We start from the raw sequence: 22,637 nt of genomic DNA, 5'->3' as shown, positions 1-22,637 counted from the left end.
GCTTTGTTGGGGCCCTCAAATAAACTACCTATGTTCTCGAGTTCGCAAACTTATAAATGTTTTCAAACGCCTTAGAAAGCCTGCTGATCCACATACAATCAAGATAGTGTACACTGCATTATGCCAGTCGATATTATCTTACTGCATATCGGTTTGGGGTGGAGCGGCATTGTCTTCAATGCTGAAAATTGAGCGCACCCAACGTGCCATTCTTAAGATCTCATATAAGAAACCTTTCCGCTACTCAACTTCAAAATTGTACAATGAAACAAAACTTTTAACTGTGAGACAATTATATTGGCAGAATAACAATATCCAGAGCACAACTCCATGGCTTGAAACATATTTAAGTTAGTCTTAATAATAATATCTTTGTATTTTTGTAATTTGTGTTGTTATTGTATCTGCGGCTACAAATCAAAGCGATTTGGGCAAGGCTTGCCGCAGTTTGATAGTTTGCGAGTTACGGGGGGAAAACGAATTACTGGATTTGCATTCTCTGATTGCCTCAAAATCATATAATATTAATCTGATAAAAGCCAAGTGCCTGATTACAGATGAATAAAATTTGAAAAAAAAATAAAAAAAAGAAATAATCAAGCGAAATAATATAAATTTAGTTATAAAATTTCCACATTTCGATGGCTGGAAAGCGTCCAAGATTCACGAGGCATTTCCTTTTGCTTTTGCGATCTATCGAGATGTGAAATCCTAGCTAGTTTTCTCAGCTCGGTATTCCCAAGGAGATATGACCTCCAAGTATTTAAAATACGGGGTACCCTCGTATGGTCGTCCGTGGCCTGTAGCCGGTAGCCTTTGATGGCTAACGGATGGGCGCATTTGCCGCTTTATCTTATAAAAAGCATATTAACCCTGGTTCATTAAGATCGTTGTTCAATTCATTCGAAATATTTACGTTTCAGCTGAAAGCCCCACGTATTGTTTCACTGACAATAAGGAAGTTGGACAATGTGTTAAATTGTCGGAATGTAAGGACAGCAACAAATTCGACTTGCAAAGGAAACCTATTTATAGGTAAGTTTAGGGCCCATTTAACATGCCTTCAGATACAGTAATTTAGAAAAATGTACCCGACCTCAAACGCTTATAGTATATGTCTGAGCAATGGCAAGGCAATATTATAACGGACGAGAGGAACTGGAAACTGTTCGCCTCTCTAGTCACAAATCAAATCATCTGATTTACAAAATATTTCGAAAGAGCAAGCTGTTGGACGATTCCAATTTGAAGGGACTGGGCTCTGGAGTCGAGGGGCTATTTACAAACACTGACTTCATGGTTAATATATATTCTAAGAGCTACACTATTGCACATTTATTACAATAATTTATGTTTCTAGAAGAGAAGTTAGTTGACACAACAGAAGACAATCATCTGTAATAAATAATAATATTTGAATAAACATTCCTTCAAATGTGACAAGTGATGCCTGCCATTTTTACACATTCAAACATTTTATGTATATTTCTTTTTTTTGACGTTCATAAGTGTACATTGTGTTACCTACATGAATAAATGATTTTTGATTTGATTTGATTTAAAACTCCAACAAATCCTTATGACATTTTGAGGCAAATTCAATGATTCAATTAATAATAAAATAATCAGTCTCTCTCAGCAGTAGATGGTTCTTCCAGTTACCAAGCTTTAAATTTGTATGATCATTCAATAATCAACCATTACAACCTCTTCGACAGCTTTAATTAAATTTCCAGAAACTTCAGCTGCGACTACTTGAAGATATGCTGTCCAACTATGCAATTGATGACTCCAACTTCACTGCCGCCAAAGAGGGCAGGTTGTGGATGGAGCAACCCCGGCAGCTACGTATTCCGCGACTCTTCAAAGACATACGCCGAGCTCGGGGAGTTTCCTTGGATGGTTGCTTTGATGAGGTATTAATTTGAACCAACTTTGAGGCAGACCAGACCAAAGTCTGGTCTCCTCACGATGTTTGAATAATCTAAACGCTACTACACCAAGCTGCTTACAACATTTAACTCATTTCGATTACACTTATGGCTCTGGTAATAGGGTATACGTCAGACCGGCGTAGACACTGTGACGCGATTTGGAGACGAGAAAAGAATATTGAAATCAATTCGCATTTATATTAGAAAACTATTTAATGTATACCCGATAACCATAGACAATTAAAACAGAAAATTTACCTACTCTAGGAACAACCAGGACCAAGATTGGAATCCAAAGGATGCCCTGGGAGGTGGAAGTCTGATCCATCATTCCGTGGTCATGACGGTCGCCCATAATCTCAATGCTATCAATAACGACCCATCTTTGGTAAGTACGAGTTTCCAATCGTTGGAACACGTTGTTAGAGTCCTAAATCATAAATGTCCAGCTTATTAGTTGGACATTTATGATTAATTATTATTAACTATTTCAATAATTAATATCCAATTACTTCATGTATTCACAAATATCATATACTTACTCACATTAAGTACAAATATTAATGTAACAGCGTTGTCAACATAACAAAAAAAGGTAATTCAGTAGGATCTTCAAACCGATCTGTTTCATCACAGACTCTATCTTATTATGTCACTATCTGGTCAATATATTCTTGAAGCCTTGTTCTATGTAGAAACAAATATAAACGATTTTAAAACATAATATGGTGACTTTCACCAGTATAATACTTAAAACAGAACAAATCCAGAAGATAAACCACTCCTTATATGGAAATTGTATTCGTTTTTACAACAAACTCCCAAGCGAAATTAGAGAATTATGATATTAAACTCAAACTCAAACTCAAAATATCTTTATTCAAGTGGGTAACCAAGGGTAAGGGTAAGTACACTTTTGAATCGTCAAGTTAAATTAATCGTAAATTTACATTTACTGCGAACTGGTAGTAGAAGTCAAGGGCGTAGAGCGGGTAAGAAGAACTGGCAAGAAACTTTCCGCCACTCTTTTTAATCGCCAGGTATTGTCATACAAATTGTTTGAACTGGAGCAATTCAATCCTAAGGATTAGGATCATTTAAGTAGTCCCCAAATTTATAAAAATCTTTGTTGATAAGTTTTCGTTTAACGAGGGCTTTGAATTTATTTAGTGATAATACTCTAATTTCGCTTGGGAGTTTGTTGTAAAAACGAATACAATTTTAATATAAGGAGTGGTTTATCTATTGGAGCCAGCCCTGCGATTCTGTAACTCACTTCACAACTCACACAGCGGTTTTCGCATCGGCGGTCGCTCTCAAATCAGTCGTGAAGCAGTCATTTTATGATTTGGCATTCTGATAAACAATAAAGTACAAGCTCCCACCTTTTCCTGTGAGTTCGTGAAGTGAGTTACAGAATCGCAGGGCTGGTTGGTCGTACACTCAAATTAGTTTTATTTCGCGTATTATACCTACTGGTGAAAGTCACCATTTGTTTTAAAATCGTTTATATTTTTTAGGTTTAAAGAACTTTATTACTCATAAGAACTTAATTAGTTCGCTTAAAATGAGATACAGTAGGTACTTAATTCTAAAATCTATATATATAAAAGAAAGTCGTGTTTGTTACAACACTTATAACTCGAGAACGGCTGGACCGATGGCCATGGTTTTTGATTTGTTGAATTTGTTTCCGTCCCGAATAGCAGAATAAGCAATAAAATATCGGATAAGTTATCGAATAACAATAAATAAATTAATTAATTTTACGAATGCAAAAACCATATGGTGCCATCTGTTGACAAAACTACGCATCATTTTACGTCGAATTCGTGTCAGTTCAAGAAATTCCGATCTTGAGGTGAATGAGGAGATGCATAACCATGCTTTGATCCTGATCAAAAGATGTTGGATATCAGAAAGTGCTTAACATGCAGTATCGCCATATTGTCGCTAGAGAGAAGATGCCTAATGTGTAAAACTGCCATTCTTCTTTCGCAATGGCAAGCAATAAAACATTTCTTTATTTGCAAAAAAAGTTGTATTAATGTAATACTTAACATTAATGAAATCCTAAAATAAGTTAAATTAAAGTAACAACGATATTATAAGGTTGTAGGGCGGAACGAAGTTAGGCAGGTCAGCTAGTTATATAATATTAGTCTCTCTAGGGCGTTGGAAACATTACTGATTGCAAATAATCTTTTAGACCTCCTTTGAAAACATTTATATTTTCGCACAGTTTCAATTCTTCTGGTAAGTTGTTGAACAACTGTGCTCCTTCGAATAATATTGTTGTTTTTCCGTAATTAGTCCGCGGTGTTATAAGTTGAAGTTTATTTTTTTTCCTCAAGTGGTTTGTATTTGTTTTTTTATGTAATTTTATATTTGATTGGATGGAATTTGTTATAATTTTCTTTACTAGGATGCATGTGTAGTATATATATATAGTTGTCTAATATTTAGTATTTTTGTTTTTTCATATAATATTTTAGTTGGAGTTAGGTGGTTATAATGGAATAAAACTTTTATAATTTTGTTTTGGGTCCTTTGTAATTTATTTAGATTAGTTTTCGCGGCTGATCCCCATATTTCAATTAAATATTCAAGATTTGATTTTACTAAAGAGTTGTATATAATAGTTCGTATTTTTTTTGGGATGCAGTGTGCAACCTTACGTAGTGCAACTAACAATGACATTAGTTTTGTTTTGACATGATCGATATGCGACTTCCAGGAGAGCTGGTCATCTAATATTAGTCCGAGATACTTTTCTTGAGTTGAGCGTTTTATTGCATCATTATTTATTATTAGTGGTGGGTAGTCTGAAATCTGTTTATTTCTTGCGGCGAAAATCATATGAGATGTTTTAGATGTGTTAATAGTTAATAAGTTATATTTTAACCATTCACTGAGTAGCTGTAAGTCCTTCTGAGCATTATTTATTAAATCACTAATCGATTCGCCGAAATAAAATAGGCAAGTATCGTCTGCGTACAATGTTAGATGACCTGTGAGCCCTATTTTGTTAATGTTATTAATATAAATTAAAAATAGCAAGGGACTTATTATGGAGCCTTGAGGGCAACCATATGGCACGTTTTGGATTGAAGACTTGAAATTTCCTAGTTTTACAACCTGACACCTATTTAGTAAATAGGATGTAAACATATCCAATGCTGTGCCTGTGACACCAGAATTGTTTAATTTTTGTAAAAGCTTTTGATGACTTACAGTGTCAAATGCTTTTTTCATATCAATAAAAATACCTAGTACAATATTTTTTTGGTCAATATTTGTTTTGATTTTTGTGATTAAATCAGTCGCTGCCGTAAGAGTACATGATTTAGCACGAAAGCCATTGTTAGCTTTTTATTTATATCCTGTTCAATTTTAGTTAAAGAAATATAAACATGCTATGGCACAGTTGCTTAGTTTACTTACTCTGTGGTTTTACGGAACTGACGTCAAAACCAAACAGGAGAGGGATCGTGTCGAAGTGGGGAAAATAATATAAAACAAGCTGCGCACAAGGAATCAACAGCCAAAAGTTTTAAAAGTGAAAAGTGAAAAAGAAGTTCAACGGAATCAAATAGTTATTATCAAAGATCAAGCTTTCAGATCAGAAGTGGGATAGCTTCAGGGGAAACTGATAAGGTATTATATCATATCCCTGGTGTAAAGGATTAAGCGCTCACAAGGTATGAGATTTAATTTAAATTTTGCTATTGTAAGAAGGCTGAATAAGTATTTTTTTTTCTCTCGTTATAATTTAACGTCAATGCAGTAATTCGATACACTGTTTGTTGTGTTGTTTAAAGTATTTTCTTTTCATTAGTGACAATCAATATTGGTTGATTTTAATCTAAGCAGTTTTGTTTCCTTTCTCGTATCTAAATATTTTTGAAGGTATTAATTTTTTTTTTTATGTACCTACAAATTTGTTTTCTATCTTTATTAAAACCGTTAAATGTTCACTGCTATAATATTTCCTGTATAGTCTTTTCTTATGCTCAATGCTCATACATACACATCTGTTACTATGTGTATCCATGCGAATTCATGTAAAATTTGGATGGGTGGCTAGTATAATAATATAAAGGGTTCGGTTCAAAGATGCCTTTGTTTCTCAAAGAATTACGTTCATTTGGCGAGAAAATTTAGAGTAAGTTAGTTATGTACATCATGTTATGAAATAATTTGAAAATAAACTATCTTTTCTTTTTAACTTTCTAACAACATATTTTTTTAATTTTTAATTTTAATTTTTATTATTATTATTATTATTATTATTTTTTTAAAGACAATTCACACCAATTGACCTAGTCCCATGCTGGGCTGGTGAAGCTTGTGTTATGGGTACTAGGCAACGGATATACATGCATATTATAGATAGATATACATATAAATACATATTTAAACACCCAAGACCTAAGAACAACACCAAATGCTCATCACATCGATGTTCGCCTCGGCCGGGGATCGAACCCGGGACCCATGAATTCGCAGTCAGGGGTACTAACCACTAGACCAATGAGTCGTCAAACATTTATTACAAAGTGCAAGTGGGTCGCATCGATGTTGCAACAGGCATTATGTGACTAATAATTTCTTAGACGCTCGTTCACAGACATAATTAAAAATGCTATGCCTTTTAATGTCGTGTGAATACATAATATTAAGTTTACCGTAATTAGTCCTTGGTTGTAATAAACATAATTTATCAATATTTCTTAATGACTATTTTGTATCTGATTTTTGTGTAAAGGATAGATTTAATTTGTTAATAATTTTGTACATAAAAATTGAGGTATGGTAAACGTATGTCTGGTTTATATTCATAAATTTGGTGCCTCTGTATAGTTCAGTTAGTCAATGAATTGTAATAGAATAATGTCTGTGCATAATTTGCATTTTTTTTTAACGATTTGTAGGCACTGCAGTGCCCCATATTTCGATTAGTAGTTAACCGTGAATCAAGTAAGGTATATAGCATATTTTGTCTATTACGTTTCTCTTTTCAGTATGAATCGACAAAACAACGAGATTCGACGAGGCCGTAGCCGAATCCCACAGCGTTTTCGTGACCACACCCCACAGCGAGATCATACGAGAACTCCACGGAGTAGTAGGAGTAAAGCGGTGTGGCGAAGCCGTAGCCGGACTCCAAGGCGATATTGCAGCCGGTCTCCAAGGCGATATTACAGCCGGTCTCCAAGGCGATATTACAGCCGGTCTCCAAGGCGATATTACAGCCGGTCTCCAAGGCGATGTAGCAGTCGAGACTCGTGTTACAGCCGTAAGTCAAGCTCAAGATATTATTCTCGCGGCAGATCAAACTGCCGTGGCCAAGGCGATGTGTCACGGCGCAGACGCAGCAGGAATACGCCTCAACGCAGCCCCAGTCTACACTCGCGACGTGACGAGATGCAACAAGAACAACGAACACGTAATGGTGAACCACAGCAACATGTCCATGAGTCATATACATCACAAACTGACCATCAGGCCCTGTCAAAACCTACTGAATTAGCTACTATATTTAAAGAGTTTATGCAAACCATGAAGCACACAGCGCGAGTGAGTGAACAATTTCCAAGTATGAACGTTGTACCAGAATTCGATCCGGTCAAACGCAATCAAACCATTGAAATGTGGCTTTTAAAAGTCAATGAATGTGCGACGATTTATAACTGGTCTGAGCGACAAGTTATACATTATGCGTTGCCCAAATTATCTGGATTGGCTCAAAAGTGGTATCAGGGGTTGCCAAGTCTCATGTTTTCATGGCCTGAATGGCAAGATAAGTTAAGATTAGCTTTTCCTAGTGAAGACAATTATGCACAACTACTGACGGAAATGCTCGCTTGCAGAGCGCGTTTTGGCGAACCTTTAGAGGAATATTTTTTTGAAAAAACTGTTCTTTTAAATAGATGCAAAATAACTAACAAAAATGCAATTGATTGTATTTTGTTTGGGATAGAGGATCGATCCATTAGAACCAGTGCTGAAGCGGCACAATTTTCTGAACCAGATAAATTATTAGTTTATCTAAGAAATGTTAAAATTGTAAAAAGAACTGAGAAGAATAATAACGCCTTGAAATCAGGTGCTACTGACAATAAGCGACAGAGAACAAATAAGTTCATTCAAATGAGATCAGAATCTACAAACAATTCAAAATGTTATAACTGTAGTGAAATTGGTCATCCATATTACAAGTGTAAGCAACCCATTAAGCGATGCAGTCAATGCCATAAAATTGGACATCTTGAAGCAAATTGTCCTGTTAAGAAGGAATCTAGCGATGATAAGACTGTTTTACGGATATCCCAGGAACGAGATACAGATCTAAAATATTTTAAAAAGGCCAATGTTAATGGCCGTGAACTAGATTGTTTTGTTGACTTTGGTAGTCAATGCACTATATTAACGGAGTCTGTGGCGAAAGAACTAGCTATTAGTTGGTCAACACAGGACCTGCCTGTGTTGAGGGGTTTTGGTGATTCTTTGGTTAACAGTTTGGGAAAATGTAACGTTCAAATTGAGGTAGATTCAGCTAAGGCTAATGTAGATGTCCTTATCGTTCCTGATTATCTATTAAAGGTCCCATTATTGTTAGGACAAAGTTTCACCGAACAAAACCATATTTTGGTTTATAAGACTAACGATAACTTAAAAATAACTACTACTTTGGCTAAAGACCACATTTTTCTTTGTAATTCTGAACTAGTCACCATCAACGGACTCTCGGAAGTAAAAATGAAAGCATCCATGCCGAATTATAATGGCGATGTATATATAGAGCAAAGCATATGTCATAAACCTCAAAAGGAGTATGAAATTGTTCAAAGTGCAGTAAGGATAACGGATGGGTATGGACAAATTGTTGTTAGGGGATTGAACCCATCTGGTTTTGAAATTGAACCTGAAGCATTATTAGTTCGTGCCCTTCCTTTAATGAAACTTCAATTTCTTCACGTCAATAAAATAGAAAAACTTGAAGATGAATCAAAATGTATTATAGATAAAGAGATGGTCAATATCAACGAAGATATGGAACAAAATCATACTAATTCCTTATTATGTTTATTGAACGAATATAGAGATTGCTTTGCCCTTGCCACTAAAGAATTAGGTTGTATAAAGGGCACTGAAATGAATATAAAACTAAGTGATACTACCCCTGTAGTATATCGGCCTTACAGAATGTCTCATTCAGAACGAGATATTGTACGAGGTATGATTCAAGAACTAGAAGAGGCTGGTATTGTAAGTCAGTCATCATCAGATTATGCATCACCCATTTTGCTTGTAAAAAAGAAAACCGGTGACTACCGCCTATGTGTCGATTTTCGAGCTCTTAACAAGAAAACTATAAAAGAACACTATCCTCTACCGCGAATTGACGATCAATTGGATAATTTATCTGGTCATGGATATTATACAACACTGGATCTCGCGTCAGGGTACTATCAGATACCTATGGGTAACGCTTCTAAACATTTGACTGCTTTTGTAACACCTGATGGTCACTATGAGTTTAATCGCATGCCATTCGGACTTGTTAATGCACCGTCAATATTTCAAAAAACCATAAACAATATTTTGGGAAATGCTCGGTTTAAAGAAGCTTCGGCGTATATGGATGACGTTATTATTCCTTCTAAAACTGCAGAAGAAGGTCTTAGGAAACTTAAGGATATATTGAATTTATTTCGTTCATCCGGAATAACATTAAAAATTTCAAAGTGCCATTTCTTGATGAAGTCGATCGATTATTTGGGATTTGAAGTAAGTGAGCAAGGGGTCAGACCCGGTAAGAAAAAGATTAATGCTGTGGAAAAATTTCCTACACCAACTGACCCGCATAAGGTGCGGCAATTTATTGGTCTCGCTAGTTTTTTCCGGAGATTTATAAGAGGATTTTCTACAATAGCGAGGCCTCTTACACAACTTTTAAAAAAGCATAATACATGGAAATGGAGTGAGAGAGAAGAGAAAGCGTTTACTACTCTGAAGGACGAATTAATAAAACGGCCTATTCTCTCATTTTATAACCCATTGTATGAAACTCAGCTCCACACGGATGCGTCAAAGGTCGGTATTGCTGGAATTTTAGTTCAAAGACCCAATAAGGAATCTCCTTTTACGGCCGTAGCATATTATAGTAGACAAACGTCACCAGAAGAATCCCGATTTAGCTCATATGAATTGGAGACTCTAGCGGTGGTTAATTCACTACAACGTTTTAGAGTTTATCTTCTTGGCATTTCGTTTACGGTCGTAACTGATTGTAATTCACTTCGAGCAACATTTGAAAAACGGGATATGTTGCCTAGAGTTGCGCGTTGGTGGAGCATAATACAGGAATACGATCTTAGTATAATTTACAAACCTGGAACTTCAATGTCACATGTCGACGCATTAAGTCGCAATCCAGTTGAAACAGATTTTGGTTCCCTGCTAGTAAGAACAATCGATACCAAATGGATAGCTACAGTACAGAAAGATGACTCGGAATTGAAGCGGATAGTCGACATACTAAATGATTCAACTAATGGTGATATAGTAGACATTCGAAATAACTTTATTATCAAAAGAGGTTTATTGTATAGAAAGACTGATGATGGGGAACGTTGGGTGGTTCCAAAAGGCGTTCGATTTCAGTTATTGAAAGCAAATCACGATGACATAGGGCATTTCAGTTTTGATAAAACATTCGCAAAAATTAAAGAGAGCTATTGGTTTCCTAAAATGAAACGTTTTATTCAAAAGTATGTAAAATCTTGTTTGGAATGTGCACATGTAAAAGTTCCAGCTGGAAAAAAAGCAGGAGAACTTCATCCAATAGAAAAAATCGATTGTCCTTTTCACACATTACATATCGATCATTTAGGTCCATTCGTACGCAGCAATGGTAAAAATTCATACTTGCTCTTGATAATAGATGCCTTTACAAAATTTATAATATTAGTACCAGTTAAAAGCACAAAAACTGTTCATTCTATAAGAGCCATGAAAAGTTATTTTTGTTTATTTGGTGTACCAAAACGCTTAATCACTGACAGAGGTACTTCGTTTACTTCAAAAAAATTCGAAGAATATTTACGATCTCTTGGTATTAAACACATCAAGAATGCAGTAGCTACACCCCGTGCTAATGGCCAGGTGGAACGATATAATAGGACGCTGTTAGCTGCTCTTACTGCTAGCAACTATGGTAAACCAGAAAGTACCTGGGATGAATATGTTGGCGAAATTCAGTGGGGACTCAATAATACCTTAAATAAAGGAACTGGAAAAACCCCAGCACAAGCTTTATTTGGCGTAACTTTAGCAGGAACTTCTGACGCGTTTTTGCGTTTGAATATCACAAACGAGTTTGTCCATGAAGACGTTGAAAATATTAGAAAAGAAATATTAGATCATATACAAAAAAATCAGCTAAAACAAAAAGAACGTTATGATAAATCTAGAAAGAGTGTTGTGTTTAATGTTGGCGACTTAGTACGAGTAGAGAGAGAAATTCCTGCAACCGGCAAAAGTAGAAAATTAGTTCCCAAACTTCGTGGTCCTTACCGCATTAACAAAGTGTTAGGTAACGACAGATATATCATTGAAGACACCCCTTTATCTCGAAAAGGTAATCGACCTTTTACCGGTGTATTTCCTGTTGACAAAATCCATCCTTGGCTAGTTTTTAACAGATCTAAGGATGACTCTGATAGTGATACGGATGAAAGTGATGATACACAACTTAACGCGCATGAAACTCGAAAAAGTAATGAAGTTACATCTGATGAACATGAAATTGTACCCAAGTAACTAGTATCTGATTAAATTGCATTCAAAGTAATATTTATAAAATATAGGTAGACAATTATTTAAATTATAATAAGTAAATATATCACTAAAAATAAGGTCAAAAAAAGATGTACTTATTATTATTATTGTACTTAATTTTGATTTGATAATTTACTATTGTGAATATTTAGTGATCGCAATAGACTTAGTCATTTAAAGTAATTTTGATTTGAAAAATTTACTAGGTATTGTGAATGTGTAGAGGTCACAATGGGCTTAGTAATGTAAAGCAGTAATTTAAAAATTTATTAAAATGAATAAATAGTAGTCACAATAGACTAAATCGTGTAAAGTAGTTTTTTTTGGAATAATTACTATTGTGAATATATAGTGATCACAATGGGCTTGGTAATGTAAAACAGTAATTTAAAATTTATTATAGTGAATAAATAGTAGTCACAATAGACTAAATCGTGTAAAGTAGTTTTTTTTGGAATAATTACTATTGTGAATATATAGTGATCACAATGGGCTTGGTAATGTAAAACAGTAATTTAAAATTTATTATAGTGAATAAATAGTAGTCACAATAGACTAAATCGTGTAAAGTAGTTTTATTGTAAATATGTAGTGGTCATAATAGACTTAATCATGTAGTTGGACTTGAAAATTTACTATTGTGAATATGTAGAGGTCACAATAGACTTAGTCATCTAAAGTAGTTTTTTTTTTATTTTATTTAAAATTTACTATTGTGAATATGTAGAGGTCACAATAGAATTAGTCATCTAAAGTAGTTTTTATTTAAAATTTACTATTGTGAATATGTAGAGGTCACAATAGACTTAGTCATCTAAAGTAGTTTTTATTTAAAATTTACTATTGTGAATATGTAGAGGTCACAATAGACTTAGTCATCTAAAGTAGTTTTGATTTGAAAAATTTACTATTGTGAATGTGTAGAGGTCACAATAGACTTGTAGTCATGAAAAATAGATGGATATGAACTAACTATTGCAAAAATGTAGAGGTCAAAATGGATTTAGTTAATCAAGTAAAGTTTGCGGGACCCAAACATAGTCAGGAAAGGCCGACTGTTAGCTTTTTATTTATATCCTGTTCAATTTTAGTTAAAGAAATATAAACATGCTATGGCACAGTTGCTTAGTTTACTTACTCTGTGGTTTTACGGAACTGACGTCAAAACCAAACAGGAGAGGGATCGTGTCGAAGTGGGGAAAATAATATAAAACAAGCTGCGCACAAGGAATCAACAGCCAAAAGTTTTAAAAGTGAAAAGTGAAAAAGAAGTTCAACGGAATCAAATAGTTATTATCAAAGATCAAGCTTTCACCATATTGTTGTTCGATCAAAAAATGTTTTTCGCTTAGATAATTGTTCAGGCGGGTATATAAAACCCGTTCAAAATTTTTTGATAAAACAGATAGGACCGACACAGGCCTATAATTGCTAGGATCAGTTCTACATCCTGATTTGTGTATAGGACTGATCTTAGCAACCTTTAGTGTGTCGGGGAAGATACCTTTCTGTAAACAAACATTTATACAATTAGTTAACCTCTCAACAATAACACTTTTTAGGCATTTTATAGATTTGGTGCTAATACCATCCAAACCGGTGCTGGTGTTGCTGTCGAGATCGTCGATAATTTTTGAGATTTCGCGCGTATCGCACGGCGAGAGTTTATCTAACGTTATGTCGTATGTATAGCTAGGTTCGTACATCAGAATATTACCAGTGTTTACGTGATACTTGTTAGGTATTTTGTTAGCCAAATTAGGTGATGGGGCCCGAGTTCGACATTAATTTTGGAGGGGCACTTTTGTCCTTTACTCTGTTCAATGCTAAGCTATTAATAATCTCCCACATTTTTTTAGGCTGATTGAAGTTGTTATGAAATAGGTTGTAATAATATTTTTTCTTATGTTTATTGATAAGGGCTTTCACTCTGTTTCGTTCTTCATAGAATTTTTTGCGTAGATTAATGTCGTCCGGGTGATGTTTAGTTTGTTGCCACAAACTGTTACGTAAATTTATTGAATTTATGATGTCTCTGTTTATCCAGTCTTCCTGAGGCTTGTTCAAAACTTTTGTTTTCTCTTGTTTATTCGCATTGATCTGTTCCAAAATAAATTTATCTAAGTAGTAATAGTCATTGTGGTCATTTATGTAGCTAGCTATAACGGCACTATTATATAATTTGTCGTAATCCGGAGCTTTATATTGTATTTTTTTATTCATTTGTGGTGCCAGTTTGCCTATTTCCAGGAACATATGTTTATGATCGGACATACTCGATTCAATTAATGATATACTAAATGTGTGATTACTTATGTTTGTGCTTATATGATCCAGTGTAGTATTTGTCGAACTGGTTTGGCGAGTGCCGTATAAACTATCTATTTTATTCAATATTTCGTATCCATTTTCTTTAACTTCATTTATGTAGTGAGTCGCATCGTTGTCCGTTTTAAGTAGGTCGAGATTAATATCTCCGAAGACGATGGTTCGACTTCTTCGCTCTAATTGTGAGGAATAGATCTCTAAAAAGTTGTCTACATTAGTTGCTCCAGGTTTATATATCGCGCCGATGTTTAAAGATAGTTTATCTATGTGTATCCATAAATAATGGTTTTCATCTTCGTATAATTCTTCCGTCAAATCGTATTGTATGCTATCGAGTACGTAAATCGAAACGCCACCGCCTTTACGCGTCGATCTATAGTTATAGATATGTTTGTAACCTGGCAATTGGTACAATTTAGCGTCACTCTCCGATCTAATCCATGTCTCAGTAAATACAATTACGTGGGTAGTTGCCGGAATCGATTTTAATATGCATTTTATTTCGTCGAATTTGCCGGGTTTCCGGATACTTCGCAAGTTCGCATAAAAGAATCTTAGTGAGGATGGGTGCACTGGAATGTCTTCGTATTTTTGTACAATTTGGTGACATAATCTACTCGTATATTTTGCCTTTTGTATCGAGACGTTTATAGGTTTTTTTGGTTTGTTTTGTTTGCAATGATTGTGGGCAATCCTTTTATATATTTGATAACAAGATATTTTTCGCCTTTTTCTAATCGTGGATTTAACTCTTCCTTTACTTGTTGTAAATACATAATTTGTGTTGGGGTCTGATCTGCGTAAATATGCATATTCTCAGGCATTTTTTTCTTATTCCGTAAAAGGTGTCTTGCGGTATTTGTAGTATTAAAGTAACATTTTATCGGCCGGTTCTTGTTAGGTACATATTTTCCTAGTCTAATAGTTTTAATTGGTGTTGGACAGTCGTCATACAATGACCTCATCAATTTCATAACTTCTTCTTTATCGTAGCTCCGTCTTGTGTCGGGGTTTTTGTCGTTTGTTTCCGATATACCCACGATAATTACATTTTTCTCACGGTCACATCGGTCTTTGAGCTCAAGTATAAGGTTCTCATTACATAAGAGTGGCGATTTAGTTGTTGAACTTTCATCTGTGTTTTACCGTTTAACCATTTGACCTTTGACCTTTGACCATTAATATGAGATATTTCCTTTTCTATTATATTAATTTTATCTTGAGTTTTGTTGTTGTTGGATTTAATGTTTTCAATTTCATTTTTCATTTGTTCAAATTGTTTCGAAAAGTTTTCTGTGGCTGATTTTATGGTTTTTATTTCTTTTTTAATCTCTGACATTTCTTCTCGTATATGGTTTATATTTTCATTTTGGGTTTTGCCGAATTCTTGCAAGAACGTCATCATCTCGTTACGGAAGCTTGAGAAATCCTCTTTGTAATCGGTTACTTCAGGTCGCTCCTTGCGTTTTCTCTGAGTGATGTTTTCTTGAAATTCATTATCACCCAAAGTGGATAAGTTTGGTACTGATCCGCCAGCGCTCTCGCTACCGCTTATCAGCATGGTACGAGGCGACGTTTTCTGCCGGTTCATTGTGTCGCCGTAGCGAGGTGTGTTTCGATGCGAGAGTGCGACGAAAAATAGCAGCGGTTCTTTTTACTCGCGGGGGTGCGCGGTGCTGCGCACTCGCAGGCACGTAAGTCTCACAGCTACACAAGGTCTTTAACTGATTAATCACTTTTTAACTGATACGACTTTAAGACTGATTGGTAAGGTTCACTTTTGAGTGTAGAAATTTAGTTAAAATTTCGAACTTTTTAATCACAGCACGTAACACGTCTGTTTCCGACTAGCACCAGAGAGCTATTTATTTTTTTGGACATACAACAGGGCTTCAAGAATATATTGACCAGATAGTGTCATAATATTTAATTCCTTAAACTTATTCCGTACTGACTCCCTCGGAGAAACACAACAAATACCCCGAACAGCCCGCTTCTGCAGCACAAATATGGATTGAACCTCTGCAGCAGCACCCCACAGTAAAGTTTAAAGAGCGTAAAGTTTCTTGCCCGTTCTACGCTCTTGACTTGCGAACTGTTAGTAAATGTAAATTTGGAATCAATTTAACTTCTTTTCTGACTTCATAAGTGTACTTGTTTACCTATATGAACAAAGTTATTTTGACCTTTCACGCATATTATAATTGTGATATAAGATTCGTCGTGATTTAAGTGAAGATCATTCTCTTCAAACTCTTCTGTCGACCTCCCTACATAGGTATCTTTTGGATCACGCGCGGATTTATCCTTGAATGTCCTCTAAATAGTCTCCTTGAGAATGCTGTTGGGACTGTCATGACGGTGCAGCGCTTCAGGGACGTTTGAACGCACCAACACTGATAGTTTTAATTCAAAAACCTTAAGCGCCTAAGATATAGCAACACTAGGATAAAGGTGCTGTCGTTTGTTCCGTTTACTTACTTTGTTAACAATCAATAACAAACACTTGTTAATAATTATGTAATAACAATATTTAATGGGTTGTTTGTATTGTTACAATTACAGATAAAATGCCGTCTTGGCGAATTGAATAGGCTGAATACGAACGAAATTTATCCCCACCAGGACAGAGATGTCAGGAAAGTCCTTGTTCATGAACAGTTCTCTTTATGTAAGTACGTTTATATATAAATAAACATTAACCGCCCACAAGTTTACACAACATCTACATGCCTTTAAAGATAAATATCCGCATCCGCAACAGATGCAATCCGTGTAAGATTCTTAAACTTCATCTAAACTAAGTCTCTGAACATCACCAGAAGAAAGGTTAGAAGCGCTTATATATAGTAAAAATACACAATTTCAATTTTCAGACCCGCTAACATACGACCTTGCCCTAGTTTTTACATCGTCTCCATTCGATCTGAGCTATCCCCATGTGGGGATTGCCTGTTTAGGTCTCAATGAGCCTGAACCGGACGCTAGTTGTTTTAGCATGGGGTGGGGTAAGGACTTAAATCATGGCAATAAATATGCCATCTCGTTAAAGAAGGTACGTTTAAAATATTCATTTTTAAATAATTTGTATAACTAAAACATATAATATTTAATTAATCTGTTACATAACTACGTTAACAGAGATTACAAAAATAACTAGGAATATTAATCGATAATGCATTTCACATGGCACATAATATTAAATCATATTTAATATTATGTGCGATCAATCTATATAATAAGGAACAAAGGTTTTTATGTTTTATAACGAGAAAATTCTATAATTATATACAAAACAATTTAAGACCATGATTCGGCCTCTATTTTATTATAGGTACCATTACCAATAGTTGACCAATGTACTTGTTCATGGGTTTTACGAGGTGTGGTTGATATGTTCTGGTTAAAAACCTCATTTATATGTGCTGGAGGAAGGAATAACTTTGCCACACGCACTGGTGATGAAGGCTCATCACTTGCTTGTCGCACTTCGGTAAGTAGAATGCAGGGTCCGTAAAGACAGGAATAATAGTCAAGCCCCTTCCTAGTGGGAGAGCCCATTGAGCTTGGTATGCTCATCAAGGCAAGACGGTACTTCACTCCAGGCCACCACTAGTAAGTGTATAAGGGTCCAAGGAAAGAGCATAACAATATTTAAAAGGCCGGCAACACACTTGCCAGCCTTCTCGACATTGTGAGTTTACATTATTATTGCCGGTATCACTTAACATCAAATGATGGCCTCCTGACCGTTAAACAAACAGATTAAATCAAGGCAAATACTCAAATAACCATATAGAGTAGCGCCACTAGACTCAAAAAAATGTTATGCATGCAGTTCCTTACACTTTCTTTGTACAAATTGGCAGTTTAAAAGAGTGGCGGAGAGTTTCTTGCCAGTTCTTCTCGCTTGTAAATGTAGTTCTTCGTTTTTTATTAAATATAGACGTCCATAAGTGTACATATCAACCGATATGAGTAAATAAATTTTATTAGGTTTGATTTTGCTGCCATAGAATTTTGCTGTCATATTGAAGCTGTTTTTAACTTATTCAATAATTTGATTACTTTTGACGTGACAACGTCTTATAAATCGATGGAGCCGGCTGCACGCACGAAAAAACATGACTCATGCGGCGTTACCTCGCTCTGAGGCGTTCCATTTGAGGCTTGAAGTGCAAGCGAGAGCGCGAAGCGACAGAGAGGCACAATCGGACTCCGCGCTCTTCTCTTGAGTGAGCGATTCGTGACGTTGTCACGTTCAACTATCGTCAGTAAACCGACTTTACAGACAACCGATTTTATTTTTTCAGAGCGATGGCGCCCCACCTCGTTACACAGTGTACGGTATGTCTGCAATTGTGTGGCAGCGAAAAGGCGTCGACTGTTGTTTAGAACTACCCGCCCTATACGTCAACGTACCGGTGATGCTTCCATGGATCACTGATAAATTTTATGACGAGAAACTTGACCTTACGTTCTTCGCTTAAAAATGTATAAGTTAAATATTTTCAATGAGCCACGGTCTATGCGCTATTATTATTATGTAGATAAACACACTATAGTCCATGCATTTTAAACTAGGTCGTCGGCCAATAAATGTCACTTACATTATGAATGCGCACGCAATGCAACCCGTTATCGATACTTCCCTTCTTTAGCTCTCTGACTTCGACTGATGAGGATTTTTGAAGAACTAAGAAATATCCCTAGAATCAGTAAGCGATAAGAGACATTAATTATAAGAAACAATCTGCGCTTATTAAATGTCAAAGTTAAAATATACCGAAAAAAATACTTATGAAAGTAGAATTCCCGAGTTACAGGCCGTGTGCGCCATTAATACTAACTTGGATAGAACGAAGCGAGACTTATGTAACCCAACATTAGTTAAGTTACATATAAATATTTTAGTAACTAATTGAAAGCGTAAACATAATGTAAACAATAATCACACTTGATATGAGCCCTTTAGTTTTTAAAACACTCATAAATTGTATTTTAACATTCTCGTTTCCGATAATGTCCAATAACATAAGTGTCATTTAGATTTATGAATCCTTAGATAAGCCAAATTCGTTTTTGTTAACCCCTTCTTTTTGTGTTAGTTATAAGCTTATGTTATAAACCATTAAACTTAGTTTTTACCCAGCTTCAATCAAAGAGTTTTATTGAAACATCCCCATGCAAAAACCGCCGCCGAACTTAACTCGAGTCTAAAACTAAAACGTATAGGATTTTAACAAAAGACAGTCGTAAGTGTTGTCTTGCTTCTGATTCTCATCCTAAGACGGTGTTGAAATGATCACAATATCTTAAACTTGGAAATAGAATCTTCCTATGCAGAGATTCATTATATCTAATGTCCATACTATGGAGGTGGACCTATTTGGTTGTACCGTAGCCGAGTTCACAAGAGGTTTTTACTATGCTATGGATATTTTTTATGTTTTGTGTTTTAAGTCCAAGCGCAAGTATTATGATGTTCCATTGAATTAGTCATATAATATTTTATTAAGCTACTGCATAGATTTTATTGCGGGCTTTGAGCGCGGCCACCGAATCAGGAAATTCCGTAACGAAAATAAAAACCTAACGCGCGATGACGTAATATAGGTGCGGCAAATACGCGTTAGAGCGGGACAGAACGCATACTGCGTCTCACATCGGTCTGGCGTGATTGGTGACGTAGCGTAAGCTACTACTATTATATCGCTGAGACCCAGTATAATATATTAATACTTATCTAAGTTACATAACCTAACTTAATCTAATACAACATATGACCCGTTTTTGGTAATCAGCGTGTCCTGTAACACATAGGCCTCTTTCAGCCGCTTCCATTCTTTTCCGATGTTTGCTCTTCTTGACCAAGTTGTTCCTCCTATTCTCTTTATCGTTTACCGTTTGCCCATCTCTTGCTCTGTCTTCCTTTTGCGTGTGTTTGCCATTCTGTAATCATTTTTGTCCACTTATTATTAGAACCTATTATATTATGTCGTGTTTAAATAAAAATATAGTATTTTGGAGTTGTTTAAATTTTTTAAAGGAATTATATTTGCGAATAAAGTATTATTAATTACTAGCGACCGGCCCCGGCTTCTCACGGATGCAATGCTGATACTAAATTCAAAGTGCTATAGAGTATAGGGAGAACCACGGCCTCCGACGCCCTACGTCCCGCAATTTTTAAATTTGTAATATCTTCGAAAATATTCATTTAAATAATATGCTGTAAAGGGCCATATAGATCTATATTAAATAAACAATGTATTTAATTAGATAAGGATTAATGCTGTATTGGTGAAAATCGCTTCGAAAATTAGCCATTATTTATCGTAAAAAGTAAATGACAAAAAAAAAATTATTGTGGGATATCCATGAGAGATAAACATAATTTACCATCGCGGAGTTTTCTGCAGACCTTTTAAAACCAAACGTAGCAATATTACGTTTGGACATTCCAAATGATAAAGATGTTTATATTTATGAAGCAAAAACTATTGACTTATCGGCATACCAATGAAAAGCTAGAAAACATATTTCTTGAGATTTCATTTCATTTCTAATCGTATTTATTATTACAAATTTAATAAATTAATTCAAAAAGGGGCGTGTACGTTATACGGGATCATGTTGGAAGGCGTTTCCTTCTTCTATCATAAGCTTTTATATCAGAGATCCAGTATTCACGACAGTTTAATTAATAATAAAAACCGTATCCAGTGACTTGACTTAATGTTCAACCCCTAGATGAGAGGGCATATTTTAATATGTAATTAGACTTTTTTTAACATCTAATTTTACTTTAACTGACTAACTTTTCTTTAATTTTTTTTACAAAATGGTTGTAAGGAGTTGCAAGCATTACATTATATATTTAATTTTAAACATAATTAAAAATAACAGTTTGTATAAGATCTACAGTGAATAATTAATAATCTGACGTGGTTTTGAAAATCTTTTCAAATTTCAAGCCATATTAAAGGTCTTAAAATTTGAGTTAATTGAATCTCTAGACAGTTTATTAAAGATCGATATTAAATCAGGTCGCTAGCATTTTAATTTAAATAAAGCAGCGTCGAAAACGTTTAACTAGCTGTCTGACCGAAAGCCAGCGTTTTGATTAATAATGTGAAACAAGATGGTGGTCTCGACAATAGCTGATTACTTTTAGAGTCTTTCTTTTGGCAAACGTTGTGCAACGTTGGTATGTTGTGTGAGTGGTTTTTTGTTTCAAATTGTGGTCTTTGGTGAAATTGTAAACATGTTTTCGACTGCGTCATGATTATTTCATTGGTTATTGTTATTTCAGTGTGATCGTGAAGAACTGAGAGCTTGGAAATTCCGTGTTTTGTTTTATTGTAAATGGTTAGGTTAGGTTAGTAATAATGCTTAAAATGCCATTAATAAAGGTAAAACAAACCAAAAAAAATACTAAATATCTGCAGCAGAGCAGGTTTAATTTTTTCTAATTAACGAAACATAAAACAAAACAAAAAAAGTATTTTTATTGACTATTCATTTTCATAAGTAATGAAATATTATTTAGCAAAATATATACGACAATATACATACAATATATATAGAAAAATATATAAATATATATTTTTTTGACGTAACAACGTCTTATAATTCGATGGAGCCGGCTGCACGCACGAAAAAACATGACTCATGCGGCGTTACCTCGCTCTAAGGCGTTCCATTCAAAATTGACATAATTGTATTTATGCGTACAAATAAATGTAACTTGATCAATTCAATTGTGATTTTCATTTACCTCCTTCTCTATATCCATACAAAATACCTATCAAACAAATAAAATTTAATTTTTTTTTTTTTAAATGCACCTTCTTTTTTTTTCATCCCATCAATATTTTCTTATGACGTTGTCACGTTCAACTATCGTCAGTAAACCGACTTTACAAACAACCGATTTTTTTTCCCATAAAATATCTTGGTCACCCTACCAAAAATGAAATACGTCTTGTTGCACGTTTGTTGTCGGACGGAACTTTAGCGACTTCATTGGATATCGATATTTAATTAACTGTCTAGAGATTCAATTAACTTTCTGATTTAACTACTTACTGCGACATAGACCCGACTGACCCGGCAAATGTTTGTTTTGCCATGAATATTATTTCTAGGAAACATTTTTTAAATATAATAATATAATAGAAAAAACTTTCTACTATACTAAAAAATATTGATCGTAGAGGGGTGAAAATTAGGGGTTGTGTGTATTTTTGTATGCTGTATCATAAAAAAATAAAAACAAAATAAAATTTCTACAAAATAAAAATAAAACAATATTTTTTAATTTATTTTTATTTTTAAACTATTCAAGGGTACGAGAACCCCAGTCATGGGGACCACCATGCTTCTTTGGTGGGTATGCCATTAAATTGTAGCTTATGTGAAACGTTGGTACTTTCAACACAGCGCCATCTGTTAGACTTGTGACTGTCAAATATTATTTAATTGTAATACTTAGACAAATAATTTGCAGTAAAATAATGTTATGGA

General features: G+C 34.8%; 1 protein-coding gene across 1 annotated transcript; it reads left to right on the top strand.

The window, feature by feature from the left end:
- The first annotated feature begins 303 nt into the window (after window positions 1-303).
- Window positions 304-19,266, top strand: LOC125058472 (phenoloxidase-activating factor 2-like). Its single transcript, XM_047662562.1, has 8 exons — window positions 304-350; window positions 924-1,035; window positions 1,737-1,916; window positions 2,202-2,322; window positions 16,674-16,779; window positions 16,985-17,163; window positions 17,443-17,601; window positions 18,422-19,266. Exons 3-8 carry the CDS (start codon window positions 1,777-1,779, stop codon window positions 18,596-18,598), a joined length of 882 nt encoding a protein of 293 aa, XP_047518518.1. The 5' UTR covers window positions 304-350; window positions 924-1,035; window positions 1,737-1,776; the 3' UTR covers window positions 18,599-19,266.
- Window positions 19,267-22,637: the final 3,371 nt, after the last annotated feature.

The sequence above is a fragment of the Pieris napi genome, chromosome 18, assembly GCF_905475465.1.
Source record: "Pieris napi chromosome 18, ilPieNapi1.2, whole genome shotgun sequence".
Taxonomy (NCBI): domain Eukaryota; kingdom Metazoa; phylum Arthropoda; class Insecta; order Lepidoptera; family Pieridae; genus Pieris; species Pieris napi.
Note: the sequence above shows the minus strand (reverse complement) of the source record. Positions and strands in the feature narration are given on the sequence as shown.